The 19,995-nt window shown below is 46.6% G+C and overlaps 2 protein-coding genes across 3 annotated transcripts; both read left to right on the top strand.

Annotated features, from left to right (window-relative positions):
* Positions 1 to 10,026: 10,026 nt before the first annotated feature.
* Positions 10,027 to 12,491, top strand: LOC120221528 (protein S100-A15A-like). 2 transcript variants are annotated; one of them, XM_039218975.1, is made up of 2 exons: positions 10,027 to 10,269; positions 12,217 to 12,491. In XM_039218975.1, the coding sequence occupies exons 1-2, from the start codon at positions 10,120 to 10,122 to the stop codon at positions 12,391 to 12,393; spliced, it is 327 nt and encodes a 108-aa protein (XP_039074906.1). In that variant the 5' UTR covers positions 10,027 to 10,119; the 3' UTR covers positions 12,394 to 12,491. The 2 variants fall into 2 exon arrangements, with proteins under 2 accessions (XP_039074906.1, XP_039074905.1); XM_039218974.1 differs by having other exon boundaries at positions 10,027 to 10,278.
* Positions 12,492 to 18,608: 6,117 nt separating this feature from the next.
* S100A8 (S100 calcium binding protein A8) lies at positions 18,609 to 19,615 on the top strand. The gene is made up of 3 exons (XM_039218961.1): positions 18,609 to 18,689; positions 19,104 to 19,266; positions 19,416 to 19,615. Exons 2-3 carry the CDS (start codon positions 19,126 to 19,128, stop codon positions 19,542 to 19,544), a joined length of 270 nt encoding a protein of 89 aa, XP_039074892.1. The 5' UTR covers positions 18,609 to 18,689; positions 19,104 to 19,125; the 3' UTR covers positions 19,545 to 19,615.
* Positions 19,616 to 19,995: the final 380 nt, after the last annotated feature.

Raw genomic sequence — 19,995 nt, 5'->3', positions numbered from 1 at the left:
GTTCTCCTCCAGGATTTTGATGGTTTTCCGGCTCACATTTAGGTCTTTCATCCATTTTGAATTTATTTTTGTCCCTGGTGTAAGAAAGTGGTCCATTTTCATTCTTTTGCATGTTGCTGTCCAGTTTTTCCAAAACCATTTGTTGAAGAGACTTTTTTTCCATTGGATATTCTTTCCAGCTTTGTCAAAGATTAGTTGACCATAAAGTTGTGGGTCCGTTTCTTGGTTTTTTATTCTGTTTCTTTGATCTATGTGTCTGTTTTTGTGTCAGTACCTTACTGTCTTGATGACTATAGTTATATAATATAGCTTGAAGTCCAGAATCATGATGCCTCCAGCTTTGCTTTTCTTTTTCAGGATTGCTTTGGCTATTCAGTTTCTTTTGTGGTTCCATACAAATTTTAGGACAATCTGTTCTAGCTCTGTGAGAAATGCTGGTGGTATTTGATAGGGATTGCATTAAATGTGTAGATTGCTTTGGGTGGTGTAGACATTTTAACAGTCTTTGTTCTTCCAGTCCATGAGCATGGATATTTCCCCCCATTTCTTTGTGTCCTCTTCAGTTCCTTTCGTAAGTATTCTATAGTTTTCAGACTAAAGATCTTTTACCTCTTTAGTTAGGCTTAATCCTAGGTATCATATTGTTTTGAGTGCAACTGTAAGTGGGATTGATTCCTTGATTTTCTTTTTTTTTTTGCCGCTTCATTATTGGTGTATAGAAATGCAACAGATTTCTGTAGTAGATTGACTTTATATTCTGTGACTTTGCTGAGTTCATGTTTAGTTCTAGCAAATTGTTGTGGAGTCTTTTGTGTTTTCTACAGAGTATCATGCTGTCTGCAAATAGTGAAAGTTTGGCTTCTTCCTTGTTGATTGGATGCCTTTTATTTCTTTATGTTGTTGGGTTGCTGCGGCTAAGACCTCCAGTACCGTATTAAATAGAGATGGAGAGAGTGGAGACCCTGGTTTTGCTTCTGACCATAGAGGAAAAGCTCGCAGGTTTTCCCTGTTGAGGATGATATTAGCTGTGGGTCTTTCACATACGGCTTTTGTGATGTTCTTATGTTCCATCTATACTTACTTTGTTGAGGGTTTTTATCAAGAGTTGATGCTGTATTTTGTCAAATACTCTTTCTACATCTATTGAGAGAATCATATGGTTCTATCCTTTCTTTTATTAATGTGGTGTATCATGTTGATTGATTTGCAACTATTGAACTACCCTTGTAGCCCAGGAATAAATCCCACTTGACTGTGGTGAATAGTTCTTTTAAAGTACTGTTGGATTCAATTTGTTATTATTTTGTTGAAAATTTTTGCATCCATGTTCACCAGGGATATTGGCCTGTAAATTTTTTTAGTAGGGCCTTTGGTCTGGGAATCAAGGTAATGCTGGCCTCGTAGAATGAGTTTGGAAAATTTCTTTCTGTTTCTTTTCTTTGGAACACTTTGAGAAAAGTAGGTATTAACTTTTCTTTAAATATCTAGTAGAATTCCCCTGGGAAGTCATCTGGCCCTGGGCTTTTGTTTGTGGGGAGATTTTTGATTACTGATTCAATTTCTTTGCTGTTTTCGAGTCTGTTCAAATTTTCTATTTTTTCCTGTTTCAGTTTTGGTAGTTTGTATGTTTCTAGGAATTTATCCATTTCTTCCAGATTGCCTAATTTATTGACATGTAATTTTTCATAATATTTTCTTATAATTGATTGTATTTCCCCGGTATTGGCTGTGATCTCTTCTCTTCTATTCATGATTTCATTTATTTGGGTTCTTTCTCCTTTCTTTATGATAGGTCTGGGTAGAGGGTTTGTCAGTTTTATTAATTCTTTCAAAGAACCAGCTCTTAGTTTTGTTGATCTGTTTTACTGTGGGGTTGTTTGTTTGTTTATTTCTATATCACTTATTTCTGCTCTAATCTATTTTTTTCCCTTCATCTTCTGGCTTTAGGCTTTATTTGTTCTTCTTTTTCTAATTCTTTAAGGTGTTTGGTTAGGTAATGTATTTTTTTTTTTTTTTTTTTTTTTTGCTTCTTGAGATAGGCCTGGCTTGCAAAATACTTCCCTCTTAGGACTGCCTTTGTTGCATCTAAAGGTTTTGGACTGTCATATTTTCATTTTCACTCATTTCCGTGTATTTTTTAAATATCCTCTTTAATCTCCTGGTTGACCCATTCAATTTTTAGTAGGATGTTCTTTAATCTCTATGTATTTGTGGTATTTCCAAATTTTTTCTTGTGGTTGACTTTGTTTCATAGTGTTGTGGTCTGAAAATATGCATGGAATGATCTCCATCTTTTTGTATTTGTTGAAGGCTGATTTGTGATCCAGTGTGATCTATTCTGGAGAATGTTCCATGTGCACTTGAAAAGAATGTGTGCTTTAGGATGAAAAGCTCTGAATATATCTGTTAAGTTCATCAGGCACAGTGTGTTATTCGAAGCCAATGTTTCCTTGTTGATTTTCTACTTAAGCAATCTGCCCATTGCTATTAAGTGTGGTGTTAAAGTCCCCTACTATTATTGTATTATTATCAATGAATTTCTTTATGTTTGTTATTAATTGATATATATTTAGGTGCTTTCAAGTTCTGGGCATGTATATTTACAATAGTTAGATCTTGAGGATAGACCCTTTAATTACACACTGCCCTTCTTCATTTCTTGCTTCAGTCTTGTTTTAAAATATAGTTTGTCTGATTTAAGTATGGCTACTCTGGATTTCTTCCAGCGTCCATTAGCATGATAGATGGTTTTCCATTCCCTCATTTTCAATCTGCAGGTATCTTTAGGTAAAAAATGAATGTCTTGTAGGCAGCATATAGATGGGTCTTGTTTTTCTGCTTTTTGTTTTTTAATCCATTCTGATACCTAAGTCTTTGATTGGAGCTAAATGATTGGACTAAATAGTCCATTTACATTCAGAGTGATGACTGATAGTTGTGAGTCTAGTGTCACTGTGTTACCTGTGCATTTGGTGTTTCTGGTGATGTTCTCTGTTTCTTTCTAGTCTTTGTTGCTTTTGGTCCCTCTGCCCCCCCCCCCCCCCCCCCCCCCCCCCCCCCCCCCCATATTTCTTGCAGGCCTGGTTTAGTGGGCATGAACTGCTTTAGTTTTTGTTTCTTTGGGAAACTCCTTATCTCTCCTATTCTGATGACAGCCTTGNCTTTAATATTTCTTGCAGGCCTGGTTTAGTGGGCATGAACTGCTTTAGTTTTTGTTTCTTTGGGAAACTCCTTATCTCTCCTATTCTGATGACAGCCTTGCCAGATAAAGTATTCCTGGCTGCATATACTCCCTATTCATTACATTCAATATATCATGCCACTTCCTCTGGCCTGCTAAGTTTCTGTGGATAGATCTGCTGCAAACGTGACCTCTTTTCTCTTGTAGGTTAAGGACTTTTTTCCCTTGCTGCTTTCAGATTATTAAAAAATTTTTTAAATATATTTTTAAATTTACTTCTAAGAGAGACAGAGAGAGAGAGAGAGAGAGAGAGAGAGAAACAGCGCGAACAGGTGAGGGTCAGAGAGAGGGAGATACAGAATCTGAAACAGGCTCCAGGCTCTGAGCTGTCAGCACAGAGCCTGATGTGGGGCTCGAACCCACGAACCATGTGATCATGACCTGAGCCAAAGTAGGACGCTTAACTGACTGAGCCACCCAAGCGCCCCTAATTTCTTTTTAATGTCTATTTATTTTTGAGAGAGAGAGAGACATAGAATCCAAAGCAGGCCCTAGGCTCTGAGCTGTCAGCACAGAGCCAGATATGGGGCTTGAACCAACGAATTGTGCTATCATGACCTGAGCCAGAGTCGGATGTTTAACCAACTGAGCCCCCCAGGCACCCCACAGATTCTTTCCCTATTTGTGTATTTTGTGAATTTGACTATGATATGTCTTGGTGATGGCCGGCTTTTGCTAAAAATGGAAGTTCTCTGTGTTTCTTGAATTTTAATGTCTGTTTCTTTCCCCCAGATTAGGGACGTTTTCAAATATAATTTGCTTAAATAAACCTTCTGCTCCTTTTTCTTTCTCTTCTTCTTCTAGGACTCCTATTATATGAATGTTATTATGCTTTAAGGAGTCACTGAGTTCCCTAAGTCTACATTCTCCATCCAATACCTTTCTTTCCCTCTCCCCTGTGCACTTCATTATTTTCCATAATTTTATCTTCTATATCACTGATTTGTTTCTCTGCTTTATCCATCCTCGTTGTCATTGCATCCACTTGGTTTTGCATCTTGGTTATAGGATTTTTTTTTATGTTGGCCTGACTGGTTTTTAGTTCTTTTATGTCTGCAGTAAGGGATTCTCTGGTGTTTTCTATGCTTTTCTTAAGTCCAGCTAATATCTTTATGAATATTGCTGTAAATTCTGGTTCAGACATCTTACTTGATTAATACACCTGTATTCATTAAATCCCTAGCTATAACTTGTTCCTGTACTTTCTTTTGAGGTGAATTCCTCCATCTTGTCATTTTGTCTAGGTCACTGTTTTTTTGTGTGTGTGTGTGATTGTTAGGAGAATCTGTTGTATTCCTGCTACTGAGAGTAATGGGTATATTAAGAGGAAGTCTGAAATATAGATATACAATAAAAATAAAAATTTTTTAAATAAAAAATGAAAAAAAGTAGCTTCTTCTGTGTCCCATAAAAAAAACCCCCAAAACCAAAGCAAAACAAAACAAAAGGAAAAAAAAAGGAAGTTACATCTTTTTTCCTCTAGAGCTGAAGCTTTGTAACACTTTATGATCAGCTGATTTGGTGCAGATGAGAGTTTTGTGCTGGTCTTCTGGGGTGGAGCTTACTGTGCTGATTCTCAGGCAGACTTTCCCTAGTGGAGACGCACGTGCAGGGTGCAGCGTGACGGGGCTGGTGTAAGTGGCTCCTGCCCCTACTGGTTGGTGCTTTTTTGGTCACTGAAGTTGGTCAGTGTTGGTAGGCCAGGAGTGGAGGTAGAAATGGCATCACCCTCCTCTCTCATCCCTGGAGCAGAAAACTGACACCTGCCTGTCCTCGGAAGCCCTCACAAAAGAGCAAACAATCACCCTTCCTGTGTCCCCAGCTCTGTCACATCCCTGCCTTCACCCTGCCTGCATCTGAGCCATCCACCTGCCAGGCAGCACAGCACTCCTGTGTTTTATCTTAGACTTATGGCTGGGTTTCAAAATTCCAAATCCTAGAGATTCACTTGGTGTGAATCCACGTTGATCCTCTGTGGGAGGGTCTCCCTGGGTTGTGGCTGGTGCTTGTTCCAGAAAACAATAGTGCAGCCATGCAGTGGGTTAGAATTTATGGTAAAGTGCAGCAAAACAGTGATGCCAAGGCTCATCACCCTTAGCCAGTGTCCCTGTTCCTGTTGGTGCCAAACTGGTCTTTTGTCCGAGAGAGGCCATGACACCTCTCCCAAATGTACTCCAAGAAGGAAAACCTTTTCTCCCTCTGTGACCCAGGGGATCCTCAGGCCCTGCTGCTCACTCCTGAATCTCTGCCCTCTTTCCCCACCAGAGCACCGCAAAGCCCACCCGGGGTGACCCTGGTGGTGATGCAGACCTCCAAAACTTCAGACTTTGTGCTCTGTTGCTTATACAACTGTGCAGTTTAGCTAAATGATGCAACCTCTCTCTTTTTCCCAGTCAGTGATTTTGGGGAAGAGTTTTTCTTGTGCTATCTCCTGCACATGTTTTCATTCTCTGTCTCTCTTTCTCTCTCTGTGATCAGGGCTCCCTCCCCTCTGCAGCACCCACAGCTCTTCTCTCCCCCACGTCAACTCTCTATAGCTCCTACCTTCCATGATGTGTCAGTTTTTTTTAAAAATTCTAGTTGTGCAGTTTGTTTTCTCAGACCTCAGATCAATTCTTTGGGTGCTCAGAATGATTTGTCATTTTATTTCTTTTTCTTATCTAGTTTCTCTGATAGGAATTCCAGCATCATGTTTAAAAGAACCAGCAAGAGTAGATGTCTTCGCCTTCTACTATATCCTGGAGGGAAAGCTTTCAGTTTGTTTCCCCCATTGATTCTGAAGTTACCTGTAAGTTTTTTCTATATGGTGTTAAGATCTTTCTGTACCTATTTTGTTGAGTTTTAATCATGAAGTGGTGCTGGACTTTGTCAGTTTCCATTTCTGCATCTATTCAGATAATTATGTAGCTTTCTTTCATTTTGTTAACATGTTATAACACCTTGATTGATTTGCATATGTTGAACTATCCTCACATCCTTGGGATAAATCTCACTTAGTCATAGTGCATGATCCTTGTAACGTTCTACTGAATTCAGTTTGCTAGGATTTTATTAAGGAGTTTTAGATGTATGTTCATCAGGGATATTGGCCTATAGTTTTTCTTGTAGTATCTTTGCCTAGTTTTGGTATCAGGTGATGTTGGCCTCATTAAATGAGTTTGGAAGTGTTCCTTCCTCTTCTATTTTTTTGAAAGAGTTTAAGAAGCATTGTTATTAATTATTTGAATGTTTGGTAGAATTCAGTCATGAAGCCGTAGGTCCTGGGTTTTTCCCTTTTGTTTTCCCAGTCAAAACAGGGAGCTCATCACTAAATTTACAAAAACCGCTTAAGACAGTTCTTCAAACTGAAATGAAAACTCACTGAACAGAAATGTGATAGCATAGGAAAACATAAAACTCACAGGTAAAGGTAAATATATGGACATATATAGATAAGTGTAACACTGTAAAAGTGTCTACTGGCCTTTATATTAGGGTGGGGAAGGTTGTTGGGGTACTCCTGTTCTCTTCCTCCCCCCAGAAGGAAATCAGGGGTTTGCATATGGGTGTACTTGGTGCAGCAGTGACACCTGTCTGGGCATGGGTGTGGGGAGGTAGCTATGGAGCTGGGGATTTGGGGGCTTGTATTTGGGAGGTGAGTGGGAGCTCTGGTCTGCAGGAGGTGGGGTACAATGCACAGTAGCAGCTCTGGCAGGGGAAGGGAGTATAAATACAGTTCTGACCCCCTTCTCCCCAGCACCTAGTGCACATGGCAAAATTCTGAAGAAATATCAATATTAAGGAAGAATTGATTGAAATGTACAAACTTAAAGTAGTTTAAATGTCTACCAATAATGGATTAAAAACAAATTTTGATACATGCAAACAAACGATCACTATACACTCATTAAATATCAGGCTAGCATTGATTAAGTGGGTGAGAAGATGGCCGCAGTCTAGCATTGACTGAAAAGAGTAGTTATAGCACAGTTGTGAAAAGAGGTCATCACTGTGTGTTGGGATGGTATGGGGAGTCATTTTGTCCCAGGTTGAGCAAAAGGCAGGGTTAAGAGGGGTGCAATATGACCTCTCCCCCCAGACAAGCTACAGCTTCAAAATGGAATTCCTTTTGAGTGACAAATTATTATCCAGTGAATGTCCAAGAACATATTGGCATGCCAAAGTTGTGAGTTAGGTGGTTTCAGGGTTTTTATTTTTATTTTATTTGTTGGTTACAGATAATGCAGTGGTGAATCTTTTATTACCTATTGATTTTAATATCTTTTTAATTACTTTCTTGGGATAAATTCTCAGGACAGTGATGGCTAAAATAAAAGTATTCAATAAAAGCTCTATGACTAGGTTGACATTACCAAATTGTTTTACATTTTAGAAATTTGAGCCCTGTTTTTACTTTGGAAACATGAAAGTGTTTTGGTGGAACACTTATTTGCTGGAGAAATCACTACGTTGTGTAGATGAAGTCTCACCCTGCAAACTGAAAAAGATTTTGGCTTACATCCTTCCCTATTCTCTCTCAAACCTTCAGTGACTGGGGACTTAATCTCTGGTTCAATCCCTGTCCTTTGGCGCCACCTTCTGGGAGATGTGTTCACCAGCAGGTGTGGCCCCTCCCAGGGGAGAGCTGGGCTGAGATGGGCTGAGAGACGGTGTGCCCTGGGCCAAGGGAATGCACCTGTCTCACAGGGCCCAGGTGGCCCCTACGATAGGGTTACTTCCACACTGCGGTTGGTTATTTTCTTAGAACAAAGCTGTTCCTACCGTTTCTCACCTCTCATCCATCACCCAATCCATTGGAAATCCTCTCTGTTTCTTCCTGTGCACAGGATGCAGTGCAGCCCTGGCTTGGTGTACAGACCCTTTCGTGCTGCCTCCATCCTACTTCTCCAGCCTTGTTGTGTCTCGTTGTTCATTAGTCCACCCTGTGGACTCCAGCGTCTGAGCAAGCCTCTCTCTTTCACACCCCTAAGCCTTTGGTTTTTCTGTTTCCTCTGTCCAAGAGACTGCTTCTCCATGAAATTGAGTCTTTTCTTCAAGTTCCAATTCAAACATCAGCTCCCTAAGGAATCTTCCTCAATTCTTCTCCAGGCAGAAAGTGTCTCTTCCTGGGGGCACCATTCATGCCACCAGGCTAGTATTGTTCACAGTGGATCATGCCAGTACGTGACTCTGTCCCCTCCACTCGCCCCCACACTGTGGCTTGGCCTTATGTCATACTCACGTAGCCTAATGTCATACTCCTGGCACACTGTGGGTACTCAAGAAATATTTGTTGGATGAATTAATATGCTTCATGACTTTGGAGTCCGGTGATTCAGTAATTGAGGGAGGACATCTGAGGAAGATGTATTTAAAATGTGGTCTGACCCTACCCAAGCCCAGGAGCTGGGAGGATGGGCCCTGGGGTATGGAGATGGATCTGCTGTGGTTCTGAGATGCTTCAGATCAGGCTCCGAGGGAGGGTGGGTCCTTGAAACTAGTGGAGTTAATTGTAGGAAGCAAGTGTCATGTGATATCATCTCAGGAATGCAATTAAGGCTCGGTCGTGCTGTTGAAGAACCTGTGAAGAGTCACGACACTGTCTGCCATAATTAGAAGCACCAACGATGGGCAGTATATAGGACCCTGTTCACACAAATCCATCCTGGCTGAGTGCTGGGGAATCTCTAGGATAAACCACAGGCCAGCACTGTGGATTCAGAGCAACCCCATTCCAACTGCACAGGTCAGCACTTCTTCCAAGAGAGTAGTGGAGGTGGGGTGGATGGTGCTGGGTTTGTGCAGGTCTGAGAAAGCAGGATTGGATGGCTTACTTGTTTTGGAGGATGTGTGCAGTGGATGGAAGTCCCAACAGGGTAATTGTGGTCCCCCAATTGGTTTGAATCTAGGTCCAGGTGGATCAGTTGTGTGATTTTGGGAAATTTACTTAACCTCTCTGGGTTTCATTTCTTCCTCAAGAAAATGGTGGAAATGATGTCTGCCTCATGTGGATTACATGGATGCTCTGTATAGAAGGGTTTATCTAGTGCTTGGCTGGCTTCATAATAGTCAAAACCAGCAGTTGCTGGTTCTTCTCTGCACAGAATCTGGAGGGGACCACTGAGCTGACAGGATAACCCTGCCTCCTGAAAACAAGAATCTTATCTATGAAGGGTGTGGGGAGGGGGAGATCGTGGGCATCAGTACGTCATCCGTGTGCAGAGCACTGGGATCGGTGCTGAGGGGTGACCGGGAGTGGCTGTGGGTGCCCTCAATTGCCCCAATGCTGGTCAGCCCAACTCAGGGCAGAAGGGACCGTGTGGATGGCAAGTCCCTCCTTTACAGGGTCATGCGGTCAGGCGGTGGTCAGAACAAAGGTGGGCACCCTTGTGTTGTCTCTACATTCAATGGAGAAAGGAAAATAATAACACTTGAGTAGGGCTGGGGGTTCTGGGTGGTATAATTTTAATATTTCATTTGTGCTATGAAGTAGCCTAGTAGTAAGGATCTTGCCTTCTTGAGGGTTTAAAAGTTTCCATTAGAAAGCATTATCTTGCACCAAAGAGTTTAGATTCTTTTCATTTCTGATTTTGGGTGACTCTAAGTTGAGAGTAGAGTCTAGGGACAGAGAACACAGCTCCTGTCTTCAGGAAGTCCACTGTCCCAAGGAAGGGACGGAGCCCTGTCCTGAGTGCTCACAGCACAGCTTCCTTCACAGCAGGAACTCTGAGCCACGTTTGCAAGGGGTCAGCTGGAGTGCAGGGAGGTGGACAGGATGAGAGGGCAGAAGATTCTTGGAGGAAGCGCTTATCTGTCAAGAAGCCGTTCTCCCCTCAGCTTCCCCACTGTCCCCAGGGCCTCGAGCACTACATCTCCAGAGCTCTCCCTGTCCAGCCACCATGACAGGCACGCCTGTGGAGGAATCCCTCTTCCAAATCATCCGCTGCTACCACCAGTATGCGGCCCGGGAGGGGGACGTGGAGACGCTGTCCCTGGAGGAGTTGAAGGCTCTGCTTATGGACAGTGTACCCTGCTTCGTGGAGAGCCTGGTGTGTGAGGTGCGGGGTCAGGTGGGGATTACATATAGGTTTGATTGTGGAGTTGGAAGCAAGTAGTGAGGGTGTAGGTATAGGGAGTTATCTCCCAAGAGAATTCTTACTCAGGGGAGGAGGAGGGAGTTGGGAGGGCAGGGTCTGCCAGCTTTATTTCCCCTCTGTCCCTCTCCTGAAACTTCCTGCTGGGCCCCACTCCAGCCCCAAGAGTAACTAATCCCTGAGACTTAGTCCCAACCCCAACCTGTTTATTCCTCTGCTCATCCTGTTTCCTGAGAGAATAGGTGCTGAGTCCTTCCTCTGCCTGAAGCCCCATTCAGTCAGACCTCCTGGCCTCAACCTAAACCTGCCCTTTTAACCCCAGACCCATTTGGGGACTAGCACAAACTTTCCCTCTCCCTGTGCCTGGGGGAGGACAGTTTGGGCAGAAGCCAAGCGGGGTGGAGAATGTAGCGTCCCCTTCCAGCTGCTGTCTGAAGGGCAACAGAGGCCCTTGGACCAGACTGGGGCTCAGAAACCCTCTCCTGCCTGCACATCTTCCCCATCATCAGGCTCTGTGATTACCAGGCATTTTGGGGGCTGCAAGGCTAGGAGGGGTGTCTGTGGGGTAATGCCCTCTGCCCTCAGCTCCATGCCTGGGGGGGGCGGTTGTCTCTGGACTGTCATCTCCAGAAGACTTCAGGTCCATGCCTTGACCAGACTACATTCCTGAAGGGGCGCCTCCTTTGTTCACTCTGCATCTCCCCTTACCTACCTTTGGGAAACATCAGAGGAGGGTCCTGCCCTCAGTTTACTGGAGTGTAGCTGTGAGGGTCACAGAGGGGACTAGGGTGATTTTCTGTCAAGGCCCATTGCCTGTAGCCCATGGGGCTGGGCAAGGATGTTCACAGCCCCACCCGGGTAAGGGCCCTCAGGGACAGACACTGGGCCAGGGGGGCTGAGGTGAGGGAAGCGGTGGGGAGCCTGCCCCAGCAGGAAGCCTTCAGTGTTGGGATCAACCTGTTTTGTGGAGGAGATAAGAGTAGGTAAATTAGACGGTGGTGGGCGGTGGGGGGAAACAGACAGGGTGCAAAGCTCCCCATGGGGCTGAGGGCCACCCTCCAGGCCCCCAGCTGCTGACACATGCAACAGCTTCCTTCCCTGTAAGCTTTCTGGGGACTCCACCCTGAGTCTTCACACCCGCCAGGCAAAGCCTGCTGAAGCCTCCTCCACGGGCCCTGCCCAGGACCCTGTCCTCGTCTCTGTCTTCTCGCTGCGCTGCTCGCTGACGCCTGCCTCCCCTCTCGCTGCCCCTTCAGCCTCACGTGCGTTTGTTCCTCCCTATGCCATCTCCGATCCTCACCCTCTGGTGAGAGCCGCCTGCTCTGGGACATGCTGGACGCCTCCAGGGCTCAGGACTATCTTTCCCCTCATTCTGCACTTTCTGCAGGGCACACAGGCCAAGTGTCATCAACAAGTTCTGGGCAGACGCCACAGCACACACACATCTGATCCGCCCCCTGGTGACCCTGTGATAGTGCTGGAGGTGCAGACACAAGGGGCAGGTGGGCTCTGCCCTGGAGAGCTCCCAGTGCGAGGAGGGAGCACGGCCTTCCAGAGCCCTCTGCAGGGCAGCTTCTAGGGCAGCTGAGCAGACAGGCTGCGGCAGCCACCAGTGGCGGACAGACGTGTCAGGAGGTGCCAGGCTGCTTAGCTCTGCTCAGCAGCCAGACGGTCAGCCACACAGCCCCAAGTCCAGCTGGCCGAGGTGCCCACCACGTCTCTGTCTCTGAGCCTGATTCTCTAGCATAAGGTGCCCTGGCCTCTGCCGGAGTGAGGGGCTGTTTGCCACAAGCCTCCTGTGGCCGGGCCACCTCCCAGGGCCATGGGGGCATGGTCCTTCACTGTGAGCTGTGTGCCTGGGTGGATGGTGACCCTCTCCCGCCCCCCCCCCCATCCCCCCAGGGCCGGAAGGAGCCCTACTACATCTCAGAGCTGTTCCGGGCTGCTGACAAGAACAAGGACGACCAGATCTGCTTTGACGAGTTCCTCTTCGTCCTGGGCCGGCTGGTGAGGGACTACCACCTGCGGTACCACCGGCGGCGGCTTGCCGGCTACTGTGCCCAGCACGGCCTCCGCTAGCAGCGTCTGCCCGAGGGGCCTGCCTGGGAGCAGATGGAGAGCATGTATGTGCAGCCGACAGCTGTGAGGGAAGAGAATAAAGCAACCCCATGAATGTGTCCTGGAATTCTTTAGTTCATGGATCTGGGCATCTGCTGTGGGTCCTACAACGGGGATCATTCATTTAGGGTGAGAGACACAGCCCTCGCCTCCAGGAGCCCCTGTCTGAGGGGAGCAGCCCCTTCTCTTGGGGGAGCTGGCTCGCTACAAGGAAGCCAGGCCTCACCAGTGATGTTCTGACCACTCACTCTCTGCACGTACGTGATGGGACAGCGTGCAGGAGAGCTGACGCACGCCGGACAAGGGCCCGCTTCGAGGGTCTAGAGGAGAGCCCCGAGCAGTCAGCGTTTACAAGCGGAATGGCTTGGGCCTGAGAAGGGAGAGTGATGCAGGTAGTCGGCAAGGAAAGATTGTGAGGTGGGTTTTGCACACACTGAGTCAGAGACAGGGACAAGGGCACAACCTGTTACGGCGAGGAGTGAAAAGTGGAACCTGGGCGACCATCAGTCAGAAAAGACTTCCTGGAGGAGGGAAGGGCTGGGTCTGGGTTTTACTAATACAGGCTGATGTGGGTGTTACTCTACTTGGGGCTATTGTGAATCACCCTCCAAGTCCTCTGTGGTCTCTGACCCCTCCCAGTAGGGATCTGCCCTGCCCCCCTCATCTCCGTGTTTATTTTTTTCTCTCTCCCTGGGAGCCCAAGAGTCTGATGAAGAACCTCTCCTTTATGAAGCATCTCCTTTGCCTCTAGGCCCTGCTGGGGCCCATGTTGGTGGGTTTCTTCTCAGAGGATGGTCGGGGAATCCATGTCCTGAGTGTATTGTGATGAAAAGGATGTGTTTTCAAAGAATGGTGGGCAATCCTCATTGGTCCTATGCCAAAGACGGGGGTCATTTACGGGACTTGGTTTTGTTTCCTCCAGCAGCTGGGTCTGTGTGCCGCAAGGGGGCAGTGCCCTGGGGACTGAGCTGGGGTCTTCTTTTCCGACCAATTGAGCTCTGAAGCAGTTGTCCCCACTGCTCTCTGGGCCTGGCTGGCCACTGACGCCTCTTGCGCCCCGGCTGACTCCCTTTGGACCTTCCTGGGCATCCCATGGGGTCTGCACTGCCATGTGGAGGTGCGCGTCCTGCTGCACCTTGGGAGTGTTTTACTGTCTGTGTTCTTTGCCAGCGAGTGGGTGCATGTGTTGGAGGAGGAACTCAGGAACCGGGCCTGTGGATGGACTCTGATGCCTGCATCTGTGCTGCCTCCCGTGGGTCTCTTAATCACAAGCAGAGGCATGGATGGCCAGGCCACCGGCCTCCCCCAGGCCCAGCGGAGAGTTCTTCCCGCCTATCTCAGCTGAGACTGCTGAGTTCCACAGACCTTTGAGTGCTAAGGGGCAGCTCAGCCTAGACCTCCTGCCCTTTCCCGGGGCGTGGAGTGGTGTTTCTACACTGGCTCTGCTGGTGTGGCCTCATTTCCTCAGCCTTGGGCACAGGCCTGGTTGGGCTATTGGGACACACACGCAGGACCGAGGTCTTTCCTGTAAGTAGGAGCAGGTTCCGCTCCCCTGGGTTGCCCCATGTCCGTCAGTCTGATTACAGGCTCTGCCTTTTCCCCTGATGTGCTTGCCTAACCCTTGACACCCTTCTGCCAGGTCACTCAGTGCGGTTCCTGCTCTCCCTGAAGCCCCCCAGGCCGTCTGTCTGGGGGCGGGGGGAGCAGCTCTGGGGCGAGTTTCATGGCCTCGCTGGTGCCAGCTCCATGGACAAGTGCATGATGCTGGAAGGAGGCCATGGCTCATGTCTGCTTTGGGTCCCCCCACTGGACCTGGGGCCTGGCTTCCCTAATTCCTGGATGAAGAAAGCTGTCTCCACTGGACCTGCCTTCAACGGAGGCATCTCTTCAGGCCTCAGGGGTCTGGGAAGACATCATCTGCATCAGCTTCACCCTCACCCCCACTGGGAGAGGTCAGCATGAGCTCCGTCCCAGGCTCGTGAATGGATCCTAAGAAGAGTCTCAGAAAAGCCACTTTTTAAAATTCTAATGTGTGCTTTTTGGCACATAAGCAGAACACATGCCCATAGGAAGAAACTTGAGTAACACCCTGTGCCTCAGCTTCCCTATCTGTCACATAGGGATAATTGTGCCTGTAATGTCCACTTTGCAAGGTTATCAAGTGAGGCAGTGATATAAAAATACTTTGAAAATATATTGTACTATTTGAGGTAACTAAGGTGCTATTATGCCAGGTACATGGGAGGGGCTTGTTGAACAGCAGGTATAGACTGAGTGTTTGATCATCAGTTGAAAACTTGTTATTATATATGTCAGAAATGGCCCTATTTTTCTGTCAGAAGATTGAGTAACTGATTTAAACTGGTGGGATGTGATAAAGGGAATTTCTGTATCAGATAAGAGATGGATCAAGTGTTCAATTTTGCATTCACCTATTCCCTCAATAGGTATTAATTGGGTACCTAGTATGTACCAGGCCCTAGTGATATATGTGATTTCGTCTCTAAAGGGGCTCTTGGTCCCAAAGGAAGGACAGACAAGAAACAGAGGAGTCATAACACGGGGGGAAAGTGCCATGTTGTATGAAGGTTTGGGTAGCAGGGAGGAGAGAAGAATTAACTCAGTGTTGGCAGGGGTGTGGGGAGGAGGGTCAGAGATGATGTGGAGCAGACAGTGCCTGGGCTGAGTCAGGAAGAACAGGAAGGACTTTACTGGTAACGAGGCATTCCAGGCAGAGGCAGGAAGTGCATGATATCACATCATGTCACCTAAGTAATTCGATGCCTGAATGTTATATCTCTCTGTGGGCCTCAGTTCGTCATCTGTAAAATGGGGATTATGGTAGTACAAACTTCATAGTTTATAGTGAGTAATGGATTGATGTAGGTAAAGCACTCACAGCAGATCCTGGTACATGGTGACAGCCCAATAAATGTTATTTTGCTATTATTTGTTCTTATTATTGATTGTTGTTGCTGTTCTTGTACATACCGGACCCTGTGCTGAGTCCTGGGGAGGCAGTAGTCAACGGTCCATTCTTGGTCCTTCAGGGCTCACAGCCCAGCTGGGAGTCAGGCACTCAAGGGCAGTGGTCACAGTGCACACCCGCCCCGTGCTCACTCTGCAGTGTGCTAAGTACACCACACATCCTTTGTGCAAACTGCTTATTAAAGTATAATACATATTAACAAAGTCCACAGGGGTGCCTGGGTGGCTCAGTCCATTGAGTGTTTCACTCTTTTTTTTTTTTTTTAATTTTTAACGTTTTATTTATTTCTGAGAGAGAGAGAGAGAGAGACAGCGAGCAGGGGAGGGTCAGAGAGAGAGGGAGGCACAGAATCCGAAACAGGCTCCAGGCTCTGAGCTGTCAGCACAGAGCCTGACGTGGGGCTCAAACCCACAAACCACGAGATCATGACCTGAGCCGAAGTCGGGAGCTTAACCGACTGAGCCACCCAGGTGCCCCGACTCTTGATTTCAGCTCAGGTTATGATCTCACACAGAGATCATACAGCTCTATTAGCACAGAGCCTGCTTGGGATTCTCTCTCCCTCTCTCTCTCTGTCCCTCCCCTGTTCCTGCTTTCTTTCTCTTTCTGTCTCAAAATAAATAAATAAACTTTTTAAAAGTCTACAAATCATAAATATTTTTCATTTATTATTAATCTTCACAACACTATAAGGTAGATCTTATTAGTTTTTTAGGTGGAAGCATTTAAAAATTTAAGAAATTTAATTGTGGCAAAAAAATATAAAATTTACCACCTAAGTGTATTGTACACTTGTGTTAAATCCATGCTCATTGTTGTGCAACCAATCTTCAGAACTCTATCTTTTTTTAAAGTTTGTTTATTTATTTATTTATTTGAGAGAGAGAGAGAGAGAGAGAGACAGAGAGAGACAGAGAGAGACAGAGAACCAGCCCAGGAGGGGCAAAGAGAGGGGGGGGGAGAGAGAATTCCAAGCAGGCTCCACATTGTCAGCACAGAGCCCAATGTGGAGCTTGAACCCATGAACTGTGAGACCATGACCTGAGCTGAAATCAGGAGTTGGGCACTTAACTGACTGAGTCACCCAGGTGTCCCTGAACTCTTTTTATATTGCAACTGAAGCCCTATACCCAATAAGCACTAACTCCTCATCATTCCTCCCCTAGGCCCTGGGAGCCACCGTTCTGTTTTCTGTCTCTAGGAATCTGACTACTCTAGGGACCTCATATAAGTGGAATCAAACAATATTTGTCTTTTTGTGACTGGACTATTTCATGTAGCATCATGTCTTCAAGGTTCATCCATGTTGTAGCATGTGTCAGAATTTCCTTCCTTTTTAAAGGCTGATAATATTCCATTTTAAGTGTACACTACATTTTATTTATTCATTAATCCTTGGATGGACACTGAGTTGTTTTTATATTTTGGCAATTGTGAATAATGCTGCTATGATCATGGATGTATAAATATCTATTTGAATCCCTGCTTTCACCAGAAGTGGAATTACTTGATCACATAGTAATTCTGTTTTTAACTTTTTGAGGAGCTACCACACTGTTTTCCATAGCAGCTGCACTATTTTACATTCCAACCAACAGTGCAAAAGGGTCCCAGTTTCTCCACATCCTATCACTTGAGTCTGAAGTGGTACCTCGTTGTGGTTTTGAGGTGATTTTCTTAATGGTTAGTGACGGTTTTCATGGTGCTTATTTGTGAATCCTCTTTGGAGACATGTCTTCCAGTCCTTTGCCCATTTTTCAATCGGGGTAACTTTGTTGAATTGTAGAAGTTTTTTAGATATTCTGGATATTATTCCCTTATCAGATAAACTATTTGCAAATATTTTCACCTATTCCGAAGGCTGCAGGGAGATTCTATTTTTAATCTCTTCTTAATAATTGAGGTAACAAAGACACAGAGAGAGTAATTGACCCAAAGTTACACAGCTATAAAGTTAACAATATAACGGAGCCCAAAGAGGTATGGAAACATGAAGGAGAGGGGGCTAATGTCATCTACTCCCTCCAGGATGTGATGATGGCGTGGAGAGGCACAATGTAAATGTCTGTTGGATGGATGAAAGAAGCAGAGTGTTTTCTCAGCAGAGTCATATTCTTGTCAGGTCATGTTCGGGCACATGATACCCTGGGCCATGACATTTCTTCACTGGGAAACTCTGAGTGAACTGCCTCACCTTCCTGCTTCCGTGTCTGTAGACTGGGTGGGATCTGTGCACCACCTTCCTGATAGGCATTTTCTGAAGCTTTTTGTGCTTTGTAAGTTCTTTGTAACAAGAGAAATGTACCATAAATCTTCAGCATTGTAAGCCAGTTAATCTGAATGGCATCTTGTTGGGGAAGGGGGGTGCTTGTTCCTCCCGAAATCCTGAGGGAATTAGCCACCTTCTCTTCTCCCCTTGGGCACAAAGCTCTCCTGGCTTCTCAAAGAATCCCTTCTCTCCCACCTGACCCCCACAGAGCTGGGTTCCTCTTCAGCCCAGTCTCCAGGGGTCAGAGGCACACAATCACCCCAGAGAGGGCTGAAGAGTCCTTGCTCTGTTTATGCAGCGACTCAGTGCCTCTTGCATGCAGAGGGACCCCAAGTCAGCCTCCGTGTCGTAGAGCACAGTGCACCCCCAGCTCCCAGGGCAAGAGAGCTTGGAAGGGGTGGGGGCAGCAGGAGAGAGCCTGAGAGAGCAGCACACATTCCAGAGTCCAACCACGCACAAACAACAGCAATCGTAGAAATAGTCCAGCTTTCACTGCTAAAATCCAGCAGCTAAGACAAGTGTTCTTAACCTCTTTTGAGAATCTGATGAAAGCCGTGGAGAAATGTGCTATGTGTTATGTAAACACTCAAAATGATGCATTCAACTCCAATTCTGTTTCAGAGATGCATAGACAGGCTACAATGCACAGGATTAGCAGCAGCAACAGCGAGAAGAACTCAGGAGTGGGCATCCTGGCTGGTCAAGCCAGAGGATACCAGAGGCCCACTAAAGGAGTCCTCACCATGGCCTCTTTCTGGTTTCTCCTGCTGGGTACTACTGCCTCACAAGTGCCTTTCTCCTTCCACTACCCACCCCCCTCCACCTTCTGTGCAGTGATTGCCCCATTTACCTGGTTGGGAAACCAGGGGCTGTGGCAACCCAGGAAGGGAGCAGCTGCCTCTGCGTGGCTCTGGCAGCTGGCCAAAGCCTGGCTGCTATAAAAGGAAGCGGACACTCAGCTCTGCATGTCTTCTGTCAACTCTGTTTCAAGGAGACTTGGTAAGTAGGACTGCCTCAGTTGGTTCCATGCTTTGGGGCTGGGCCCCCACAGGAAACAGGGCTGGAAGTGGAGCTGCATTTTCTGTGAGAGAGGAGAGAAAGCTCAGGGAGGTCTGGAGCTCGATCCAGAGCTCCTGGAGGAAGTCAGTGAGATAGGGATACAGATGGAGCTGAGTCCTCTGACAGTGTTGGTTGGGTGAGGGCACAGGGAGACTTGGCAGGCACTGTGTGTGGACACCCCGCCTCCCACAGCCCTTTCCATCAGCACAGCCATCCACTGGACTTAGTTACCTGAATAGTGCAGGCCAGGACAAAGCCATCAGTTGAGGTAATGAGTGTCCCACTAGTCTTCACTCTGCTGGAGGCAGAGACACCATCCTCACCCTGGGATTCCCCATGTGTTCTGTGTTCCAGGTGGGGCAGATCCTTGGGCACCATGCTGACCGAACTGGAGAGTGCCATAAACTCCATCATTGACGTTTTCCACAATTACTCTTTGGAGAAGGGGAATTACCACGCCCTCTATAGGGATGACTTGAAGAAATTGTTAGAGACAGAATGTCCTCGGTACATGAAGGTGAGGAGGGTCTGGGTGTGGTTGGGATTCTCTGCCTGGCGGATGAAGCCCTAGGTCGCTGGTCCTCCATGTCACCCTATGTAGACAGCTGTGCCCCAGCTCTCTCCGAAGTGTTTACATTCTCTTCTCTTTCTCCTCCATCTTGACAGAAAAAGGATGCAGACACCTGGTTCAAAGAGTTGGATATCAATAGTGATGGTGCAGTTAACTTCGAAGAGTTCCTCATACTGGTGATAAAGGTGGGCGTGGCCACCCACCACGATATCCATCAAGAGTAACAGAGCCCTTTGCCCTGGGGCTGGGCCCTGGGCCTGTCCCTGCAGAACAATAAAGTAGCTGATACCTCAGGCCTCTTTTGGTGTCTTGTCTTTCTCTTGCGGAATGAGGTTCCTAGTGGCTGGAGGGAGGGCTGGAAAACCCAAAGGAACTAAAACAGACCTCTATTGTCCCCGCTCCCAGTCTCTCACAAACCTTCAGTGCTTTCCACTCATCTGGTTTCCTCCCCAGATTCTCCCCCAAACTATTCTCATCTCTTCCAGTCCCATGGCCCAGAGAAATTGGTTCTGGGACTCAAGGATTCTGAAAAGCCCATGACACTTGTAGCTGATGATTCTCCTAATTGTTCCCAAATGGGTGAGATGGGAACAGAGTGATGTAGGGAAAGCCCATACTGCTTTCTAGAGTAAAGTTTAATATGGAGCAAAATATCTTAGATGCGACTCTTGTGAA

Source organism: Hyaena hyaena, unplaced genomic scaffold (assembly GCF_003009895.1).
Source record: "Hyaena hyaena isolate Hyena2069 unplaced genomic scaffold, ASM300989v1 scaffold_783, whole genome shotgun sequence".
NCBI lineage: Eukaryota > Metazoa > Chordata > Mammalia > Carnivora > Hyaenidae > Hyaena > Hyaena hyaena.
This window is presented reverse-complemented; position numbering and strand designations above follow the sequence as displayed.

Bases quoted from the DNA above. Each gene is read 5' to 3' on its own strand.
- S100A8 (XM_039218961.1), top strand. From the start codon at position 19,126: ATGCTGACCGAACTGGAGAGTGCCATAAACTCCATCATTGACGTTTTC. The intron at 19,267-19,415 runs GTGAGGAGGGTC...CCATCTTGACAG, and splicing joins AATGTCCTCGGTACATGAAG to AAAAAGGATGCAGACACCTG.
- LOC120221528 (XM_039218974.1), top strand. From the start codon at position 10,120: ATGACAGGCACGCCTGTGGAGGAATCCCTCTTCCAAATCATCCGCTGC. The intron at 10,279-12,216 runs GTGCGGGGTCAG...CCATCCCCCCAG, and splicing joins TGGAGAGCCTGGTGTGTGAG to GGCCGGAAGGAGCCCTACTA.